Genomic DNA, 10,365 nt, shown 5'->3' on the forward strand with positions numbered 1-10,365 from the left:
CTTGATTTTTCGTTGTTGATTATGTTAGGTTTGGTTCAACTTGCTATTTTGATTTCTTTTGGTTGCTGTTTTCTAGGTGCTGCATTGAAATTTCTATTTTGAGTTTCTGGTTTGATTGGTTTATGTTGTTTCTTACTTGTTGTTGGCATATAGTTCTTGGTTTTGAGTTGTTTATGGGATTGGTTTAGCTCTTTTCTTACTAGATGCAGTCATGTAGTTTTTGGTTTTTAGTTGTTCTGGGATGTTGCTTACTAGGTGATGCATTGCAGTTTCTAATTTGATTTTCTGATTTTATTGGTTTTGGTTGTTTCTTACTAGCTGTTAGCATGAAACTTTTGGTTTTCAGTTGCTGATTTGATTGGTTTAGGTCTCTACTTGCTAGTTGTTGTTATATAGTTGGTTTTTAGTTGTGTTAGGATTTTTCTTACTAGGTGGTGTAGTTGGTACAGTTGTGCTTCCTCCGATTACGAAGAGACCAGTTGGAAGACCGTCAACGAAGAGGATCAAATCTTTTGCGGAAGGTATAAAACCATTGAAATGCAGTCGGTGCGGTGTTGCATGTCACAACAAGAAGACTTGCAAGGCGGTGATATGAACATCCCTTTCTAGTTTATGATTTTTTAGGTAGAGATAGTTCTATAAATTTTTAGACAAGTGCTGCATTGTAGTTTTGTACACACTTCATTGCAGTTTTCCACACAAAACATTGCAGTTTCCATTTAATTAGAGTTGTTGTTTATGTAATTGTAGATATTATCATCTTGTTCTAACCAACTTGTTTTGAGATCATAACTTAACCAATCTGTTGTGAATGCTCTTCGATTTTCAGAGAGTGAATTTTCAAACAGTGAATCCCTGAGGTTTGAGTTTGTGAGTATTTTTTCTTGAAGTGTGGGATGAAGGAGTTGGACGTTTGTGGGAAGATGAAGCAGTTGGGAATGTCGTGGGCATGAATTTTGGTCGTTGTTGTGGGCGTTAGGGAGCTTTGGCGTTGCTGCCATTTAACATGGGATTTTTGGTTGCGTTGCTATCATTTTGGACGTGGGAGTGTTAAACGTGGACAACTATTGAGTTTAAATGAAATAGTAAAATTTGGCAATTTAATAATGGCATCTTTTGTAATTTTGAGATTTTTTTTTCAGTGCATGATTGTAAAATTAGATCTTGTTTGTTAGGCACTGACCTTATGTAAATTAGGTGAAATTAGATTCTTATCTTTCATATTAGTAAACTATATAGATTTGAAAATAACATCTACATGAATTTGAAGGAATGAAGAGAAATGTCAAAATTGACATCCCATAAATCTTCATGTCAACTGTTAAATAACATCTTTTTTCAACGATAGGCCTCACAATTATTTACTCGTGAAGTTTTATTGATCATATGTGCCCATGTACTTTCAAAATTATAATAAAATAAGATGATATTTGAAAATTGGGTGGAGTTAAAAATTTTACAAAGTGTCAAATTGCCATATGGACCAAATTCAAATTTAACATTTTGCATTTGACATCTACATTGGAGATGCTATGAATGCAACCCGCTTATTTACCGGGACGTTGCTTAAATCATTATAGATAATTCCAAGTTTTTACACTTCAAATGTTCGGTTAATACTGCTCATTTCCGTCAATGGGGTGTCAGTTGGATTGACCCATATCTTTGGTGTGTGAGGTATGGCAACGGGCCGGGTATGACAATACCATCCCCGCCCCCATCCCCGAACCAATCCCTGTTTAGTAGGTTTCGGGGAATCCCCATCCCCGTCTCCGTCGGGGTACTATCCCCCATACCCGCCCCGAATCCCCGATTTTTTTTGCATAAAAAATAATTATCATACAGTTTAACATTAAGTTTCATAATAAATTATCATTCAACACATTCAAATTAACTATAAAGTTCAAATCAACTATTCAAAATCACATCAATATGAAAATCCAGAGAAGATTAGGAAGAATTAGGAGAGGGAGGTTAACTTAGTGTTAAATATAAATATTATAATTATATAGTTATTTATTTAAATATAAACATATATATTTTCGGGTCGGGTTCGGGGATGGGGACGCCAATACCATCCCCTCCCCATACCCATCGGGAATTTTTCAAGTTTGAGGATCCCCGTACCCGATACCCGTTTGGCCCCGAAATCTCCCCCCGTTAGGGTCGGGGACCCACCCTTACGGGGATTTTTGCCATCCCTTGCCCCCCATCCTCCTTCCTAACTTTGGCCAAAAAATAAAAAATAAAAACCTGCTCATTTCTAGCCCTATGCCTATGCCCTAGGTTTTCGATGTGGGGAAACTGGTAACCCATATGTTACTGGTTAACCAGAGGAATTATTTTACATATATATATATAATTCAAATCGCATGTAGAAGCGTATCCTCTTTCATACCATGTTATACAGCCAAGAGCTTTAAGTCTATAGAAGGTGAATTGAAGAGAAAAAGGAAGAAACAAACAGAGATATTGTTAGAACCAGCTGAACTCCATCTAACTCCGTCGGATAGATAGGGATTGAAGGTAGATGCAGAAATGGATTGAACAAGGCTTCATTAGTAATGCAGCTTCAGATTCTATTTGGGCTTGTACTTGAGGTGGACTTTTGGCATCAACAACAGCCGCTTGGAGAGAAAAGAACTACATTATCTCAATCACTGCTCGGCCAACAATGTTTCCCTTGTTCAAATCCTGTAACGCATTGTTCGACTCCTCGAATGTGTACTTTCTAGAAACGGCATTAGTTAAATCAAATACACCTGTTTCTGCCAACCTCACAACCTTAGGAAGATCCTGCCTTGCCCTTCCTCCATAAGATCCAATGATTTGTATCTGCTCCACAAGATCATTGCCAAACAGGTAAAGATGTTAGCTGAAATGAAACAGAGCATTCCTAGACAACTTGAGCTTAAATCAGCTCTTCCAAAAAGAAACATAAGACCAAATCTGGATTCAATGACACATGGGGATTTGAGCTAATTTTGTGGTCTTTTAGATGCAAGAGGAAGTAACTGTTTAGAACAAAAGGAAAAATTAAGGGTCAACATTACATTATTCCTCTTTGTTCTTTCATCATAAGGCAATATTTTAAGCTGTAAAACCTCATGTTCTTCAAATCTGAAATGGACCTACATAAATGCAAGACTACAAATGGAATCTGAAAGATCAAGCACGTTGCTTACTAGTTACTACATAATTTCTTGCAAGTGTTTCCCCAAGATTTCTCAATTCTCTTATCGTTCCTATAATCTTATCATGACTACACCTAATTACATTCACCTAATAAATATTGATGTGGTGCCACAAACATTATACCATATGCCAAAAATTGAAAATCAATTCAGTACAATACATCATTGATACTACTCACCTTTCTACGAACAAGACGATTTATATCTACTTCCCCAACTGAACCAGTTTGTGCAAGCCCAATCATTACAGCTTTTCCTCCATCTTTCACACTTTGTACACATTGCAAAAAAGTCTGTGGCCTTCCCAGGGCTTCCACAGCGACGTCCACACCCTTTCCACCAGTTATTTCCTGTCCACAACAAGTGAACTATAACAAACTAAACAGCAAGTTAACATTACAGGGATAGAACAACGAAAGATTTTGCTTCATCTCAAAAATTAGTTCAGCAGTTTATGTTCAATTTAAATCTAATATGAGGATATGTTTCTCAGCCATCAGAAGAGACATGGATCGCTGAGATACATTCAGATCTATTTCACCAACCAGGCATCTCATTCTCCGTATTCCATCTAACGACTTATAGACAGGTTCTTGTTTAAGGACCTTATTAGAAGATGACTCATTTATTATGGTTGGCTCCATGGAGTAGTTTAATATAGTTTGTTGGACTGCGTACTTGAAACACCACAAAGGAAGCCACGAAAACAAATTATTGACATCATAATGAGCACAAAATCACCTGTGTACTTGAAGTACCATTCCAATATTGTATCAAATCTCACTAAGAGGAAAGAGAATTTCTTTAAGTTGTTACCATTATTTTGCCAACAGCGTCTTCTTTAGCCGCATTTATTGCATGAGTAGCACCAAATATCTTGGCTTTCTGCAGTTTCTCATCTTGAACATCCACAGCAATAATATCAGAGGCACCAAATGCTCTTGCTATCTGCAAACAGCTGTAGCAAGTGATATAGTTATAAAATCTTTATAATAATTTCATGGGTGGATGAAAGTAAAACGGGCATTAAGATTTTAAAAAAAACCCACCCAAGATAAGCAAAAGTGCCTAGCCTTGTATGGATGAAATGAGAGCCAGTTCAAAATTAGAAAATAAAAACATGAATAAAAGACGTACCATCAACCTGACATGGATCCCAAAAGAGAACTTTCAGAGATTAAAAGGAGATGGAAGAAGAGAATGAAAAAAGAAGAAATTGGAAGAGAAAGAAAGAGACAAGGATGGGATAAATTGTCCAAAATTTATGTTGCCGTGACCTGCTTGTCCACAGATTGTAATCTTCTTTTCATTAATAAATTGTGTTTCTTCTAAAAAAGAAAAGGAAAGTTATAAGGCCTAGAAAGGAATTTCCATATCTTGGTGTTATTGCCAGGAAAAGCTTTGAACCTAATATGAGATTACAAAAGGAGTAGCAATTAAGAAACCCAAGTGATTGGTAGTTCTATTCCTAAGAGGACTACTCCTAGGCTCCTCTATAACTCGAGGATAGACCCCAAGGCTAAGAAACACCAAATGATAGAGAAAAAAAGTTCTCTTACTTTTCCTCCCTACAAATCTTGACAAAGACCTTGAAACTCACCAAGTCTTGCCACAATTTGTTTCCCTTCTAGATTGTGCAGCAATCGGAATTCATAGCCTTGGGTGAAGGTAAGTTAGCTTATATTCAACTTTGGTGATCCCACAGTCACATCCTAGGAAGGTTTCTAAAGACATAGAGTGAAGAGTACATGATGAAAATCTAGGAGGAGGCGCAGCCACATTAAGAAGAGCAAGGAAGAGGAGCGACCATATGAAGGAGAGCAAGAAGATGGTGTGACCATACAAAAGAGGGCAAGGAGGTGGTGCAACAAGCTTAGAAGAAAGTCTTTGCAGTGGATAAGGAAACATACAGCTTTGGTCTAAGGTAATTATCCAACCCATCGACAAAGAGTTAGATCTAGTTCATCTTTAATATTATCACAGAGTAACTTTTTGAAAATCACTTCCTATAGGAATAGTGAATTCAAAGAATGCATTATTTTATTCAATATAAAATTATGCAGTATATGTTATCTTATTGACGTATTGCATGCGTGATGTGATACGCATGCACTGATATCAATTAGTTGTGTGTGATAATTCACCCAAACCCATTGACCAGAACCATCTATATTTACATGGAATAAAATATAGAACTTGGATGTTGTGGTCAATGAACCAAAGTGTAGCTTAGTATTTACCATGGACTGTACATAACGTGCAACAGTATTATCATGCACATTTTTAATGCATCTCATGCTTTTTAAAACTATTAGGTTTGAATCATTTTTAACAGAAAGTCTGAAATGATGCCCCATAAACATCGATTATTTCCTACCTGGACACTTATGTTTGTATACATTTTATGCCTTCCAGGTGGAACTTTCTACCACAAAATAGTAGATGCTTTTATCCATTTTTATTCTTATAACACACACCTCCAAAGAGACAAATTAAACCAAGTTTTATAAATACAAAAATTTGAACACACAGGTCAATGAACATACAAATTTACTTGAGTACAAAGTTTACCTTGATCCAACACCCCCAATTCCAATCACAGCAATTGAATCCCCAGGACGCACCTCAGCTGCATTAGCCATAGCACCATAAGCAGTAAATACTGCACATCCTAAAATTGCAGACTCTGTGTATGGCAATGACTTCGGCAAAATAGTCAATCCATTTGCCGGCACAACACAGTACTCAGCAAGGCCTCCCATACTATACATGTATACTGGTTTTCCTGCACAGCATATAATACCTTTTAGTTATCACACAACGAAGGTGTGTACTCTACATGATTTAATCCAACCTTATCAAAACAGGAAAAAAGAAAGCAGACCTTCAAGGAGGATGAATTTAATCCATTTGTCAGGCATATGTGCAAACGTGGCAATCAAGATGAAAGATAATTTGAATTGAAAGAACATTTCTACTTTTTTCATTCAACTTCTGCTTTCTTTCTAGGGAACAATGGCCACATTCTTTTGATTATTCTTCCCATAACGGCACAAATGAAAAATCACTATTCAAAATTTTCAATATAGAGAAAACCTGATTTTTGCTTACAGCAAACAAAATTTGGATTAAACCATTTTGTCATATTTCATTTTTGTTTTTTGAAAAGAAAAGGAATGTAATGTAAAGCAAAAAATAATAGTAGCTAGCACATTTTTATCACAATCTTCATAGACATATTCTCTTTCTATTTTTCTTTATAGTATGTGTCTGGAATTAACCAAAAACAAAAAACTACGGATCTTGTATACTACCTAGACAAAAGGCGAGAAGAAAAACCCTATCACAGGTAAAGATTCTAAGTGATAGCTTAAGGAAACTTTGCTGCTACATGTTGAAGGGGTTCAACTTAGTCAACAAACTTAAGCCCTGCATTAGAATTACGGATACTAGAAACAACCATATATATATGGCTATTAAAAGTTCAACAGACTGACAAAAACAAAGGAAAAAGAAAAAGAAAAAGAAAAAGGACAGAGAGAGAGAGAGAGAGAGAGAGAAGAGCATGCTTACCACTGCCGTGGAGGAATAGCCGAGTCTCGCCATCATAAAGGGTCCCTTTTGCACGGTTATAGGCAAAGAAATCCTCACATAAATCATCATGGCCCTTTTCTCAATTCAGTGACCAAAAAAAATCAACTATTTGATACACATTTTTCTCTGAAAACGAAATGGTAACTACCACATTTGTAGAGCAGTCAATAAACTATTATTGATAACAACAGATTGGAGAGAACGATCAAAGTAGCATCTCTGAGTAGTATTACCTTTGAACAGTAAGAACAGTTACCACAAGGCATGATGAAAGCTCCAATAACACGAGATCCAATTGGTAATCTGAAAAATCAAGAAAATGAAACTAATAATCCACAAAGCCGACATCCACACACACACACACACACACAAGTGTAAACCTAAGATATCGGCCAGCCAAAAATGTACACAACTCCTCACATCCTCTACTGGACTTTTCTTGTTAGTCTATAATTTCCAACCTCGCAGTTGGATTAAAATTATAATATGCTCTTTCCTCATCTATTGAGCATGTCGAAAGTCAAATCAATAAGTATCGGTTACTTCATACTTCTTTTTCTTATCCACATAACTTTCAGTTTTCAAAACTAATGGTGCATTTGGATGATTGAGTTTAAGGTACTATGAAATTTCAAAGTAATTTTAGAAAATGGAATTTAAAATTCTGGAATTTGTAAAGTTTCTTGTTCGGTTAATCTATTAAGTATATGAGATTTAAATACATGTTAATGGTGCTGGTGGTGGTAATTGTGTTAAAGTAGAGATTTATGAACAGCGAATTCTAAGTTTCTTTCCATGTAGAATTTATACACTCATACCAGGAATCAGTAAATGTCATTTCAGAAATCTTGACTTTTGTATAAATTCCAAGTTTATGTTCCCATCTAAACACACCGCAATGTGATGGATTTACCACGACCCTTCTGACTTATATTTGTGAAATATCAAATCTAACGGTGAGTATAACTGCAAATTAATCCCATAAAAAAGTTATAGTAGTATGAAAGTTTCAGACTGGTGTCAATTGATGTCTACACTTGTTTTTTTCATTTGATGATCTAGATATCTACATTTTATGAGAGCAAATTTATAAAAATTGTTGTGATCTAAATGAAGGGCACCTTGCTATTGTTTTGGTGTCTGTAGCCGGTCCATGTTCAACAACCTCACCAGTTATCTCATGCCCCACGACACAAGGGCTAGCAAATGGAAGCTCACCTTTCATAACATGGAGATCAGAGTGGCAAACTCCGCAGGCTACAACAAGAAAAGAAAACACTAACAATATCAGACAACATTTAGTGAAGAGTAGTGAACACATGAGAAGTGCATCCACAATTTAGTGAAAACCAAAAAGGCACAAGAAGGGACGGACAAGAAACCAATCATTAGCTAAAACAAAAAAAGGTCAAGTGAGAATTTACTTGTGGGAAGATTAGAGAATTGAAATGGCAACACCCAATACATAGAAAAGGCAATCAAGCTTAATTAAGAATGCTCATACATCACATTTCAACAATCATATTCAAAGCTCCAACGTCTATGGCGCATTATCAGCCATCCACATGTGGTTCCGATTTTCTTTTTCTTTCTTTGGCCAATCATCTTTAAAACTAAAAAAAATTCTGGGTATTTTCATCAAAGAACTATGAATTAATAAATAAAAAATAAGTCAAGAATCAAAACCAGCATTACAGATTCAAAATCAATCACTGAAAGGTAAACAGGGAAATGAGGAACAAAAGATAATAATAATTCCAAAATCCAAAGACGAGAGAGTTTGAAGTCATATATAATATACCCTTGGTTTTGACGAGAATTTCACCGGATTTGGGGTGAGGGATGTGAAATTCCTCGAAGGTTAGAGGTTTGTTGGGTTCCCTGAAGACAGCCGCCCTCATGGAAGAAGGCAACCCACCACCACCACCACCACCCAGTGAGGCAGAGTGAAACCACCTGCTGCTGCTAATCTTACTCGTCTTCTCAATGCCATCAAATTCAAATTCAAGCTTATTGTTGTTGTTGTTGTCATCGTTCAGGCATTGACCCACCAACGACGACGATGATCTGCTGCTGCTAGTCTTTTGGCACAACCAAGACCAACCAGAGGAAGAAGAAGACGAGGAGGAGGAGGAGTTTGAGGAGACAAGTCTTTTGGCGATGGCACTGCGGATCATCATCTTTCTTTGTTTGTTTCTCTCTCTCAATCTGAATACTCAAGAGTGTTGAACAAAACAGACAACAATAGCAAGTCAGATGGGATGATGCTACTTGCTTGCCAGGGACAGCTCGCCAGGCGCGAAGATAGTGGCTTAATTTTTTAATCGAATTTTAGAGGAGAGGGGAAGGAAACTATTTTATAACAACTTTTTCTTCCATATTGTAACTTTCATGTTTTTTTTAATTATACAAGGAAATTGAAAGCATCCTAATCCGATAGGACTAACACGTGGAAAGATAAACCTTCAAATGGAAAATTTAAAAAAAAAAAATTAGTGTACTAATCACCAGTGGCGGAGCCAGGAATCTTACCACACGGGGTCTTAGTGTAAAAGTCCCAATAAAAAATTTGTTGGGTAGTTGTACATGGAAAGACAACATTGGAGATATAAAACAAAAATTATTTTATTAATATTGTTCCAATTACTATTGCTTCATGGTGTGTGACTAGATTTATGGTTTGTAACTTGTGAGGTTTATTCTATACCATTCATGTCAACCCTTATTGTGATATGGCGTGTAAATTGGCGGACAACAAGTATAGGACCATCGATTTTCCGTTTGAGCCAGCAAACGGAGAAGCGAACACAGGACCATTTGAGTTTTTGACAGAGAGGGTGATGGGATTGGATGGTTTTTTCACATACATAGATGTTTGTGATGTTTCCTGTCAAATTGAGGATTGGAAAAGTAGGGAATTAATTAATGTTGGCATTATTTTTGAAAAGCCTCGAGGATTGGAAAAGTAGGGAATTAATTAATGTTGGCATTATTTTTGAAAAGTATTGTAACTTTGAAATAATTTGTGGGCATCCATGGAGATGGTTGGAGAATAATGTGATGTGCTCTTCCCAAACAAGACAATCACTTGATTTCGGTCTTGAAATTTGATTAACTCTAGTCTGAGATTACATTTTATTTTGCCTCAATGGTATCTCGATTAATTAACTAATAAATGAAAGAAATAACTATATCTCAAAAGAGAAAAGAAAATGAAGAGATAACTATAAAAACATGAATAAAATAAATGAATAAAAACCAATAAAGTAGTGACTGTTGAGTTAATTGAAATTATTAGATTCCTTCTTGAGCGTAGTGAACTAAGATCGACTCCGTCTAGTCACTTCTCTTCACGACAACAGAGCATATTTTTATTCTTCTTCATTCCAGCACTTAAGTTTTTATACATCCAATTGCAAGCTTTCCCATAAAACTCAACCAAGCTTTAGAGTTAATTCAGACGTGGCTTCTCTTCATGACAGTCCAGCTTCCATACCCCATTTCTTTAGGATCATTCTAGATAAGACTTCTAAAAACACCAGAATTGTAAGCACCTCTCTCTCTCTCTCTCTCTCTC

At 36.2% G+C, this 10,365-nt stretch overlaps 1 protein-coding gene across 1 annotated transcript; it reads right to left on the reverse strand.

Annotated features, from left to right (window-relative positions):
* Positions 1–2,319: 2,319 nt before the first annotated feature.
* On the reverse strand, positions 2,320–9,146 carry LOC110762543 (GroES-like zinc-binding alcohol dehydrogenase family protein). Its single transcript, XM_021965190.2, has 8 exons — positions 8,590–9,146; positions 7,910–8,045; positions 7,022–7,091; positions 6,768–6,861; positions 5,766–5,979; positions 4,011–4,152; positions 3,374–3,544; positions 2,320–2,835 (listed from the first exon to the last, which is right to left on the reverse strand). The coding sequence occupies exons 1-8, from the start codon at positions 8,966–8,968 to the stop codon at positions 2,644–2,646; spliced, it is 1,398 nt and encodes a 465-aa protein (XP_021820882.2). The 5' UTR covers positions 8,969–9,146; the 3' UTR covers positions 2,320–2,643.
* Positions 9,147–10,365: the final 1,219 nt, after the last annotated feature.

This window comes from Prunus avium, chromosome 4 (genome assembly GCF_965620075.1).
Source record: "Prunus avium chromosome 4, drPruAviu1.hap1.1, whole genome shotgun sequence".
Lineage (NCBI taxonomy): Eukaryota > Viridiplantae > Streptophyta > Magnoliopsida > Rosales > Rosaceae > Prunus > Prunus avium.

What these genes read in the sequence shown, in the direction of transcription:
- LOC110762543 (XM_021965190.2), bottom strand. Translation starts at nt 8,968, where the DNA reads ATGATGATCCGCAGTGCCATCGCCAAAAGACTTGTCTCCTCAAACTCC. An exon ending in AATTCTCGTCAAAACCAAGG is followed by an intron (nt 8,046 to 8,589) that starts GTATATTATATA and finishes TTCTTGTTGTAG; the next exon opens with CCTGCGGAGTTTGCCACTCT. An exon ending in ACGCTGTTGGCAAAATAATG is followed by an intron (nt 3,545 to 4,010) that starts GTAACAACTTAA and finishes TGTTGTGGACAG; the next exon opens with GAAATAACTGGTGGAAAGGG.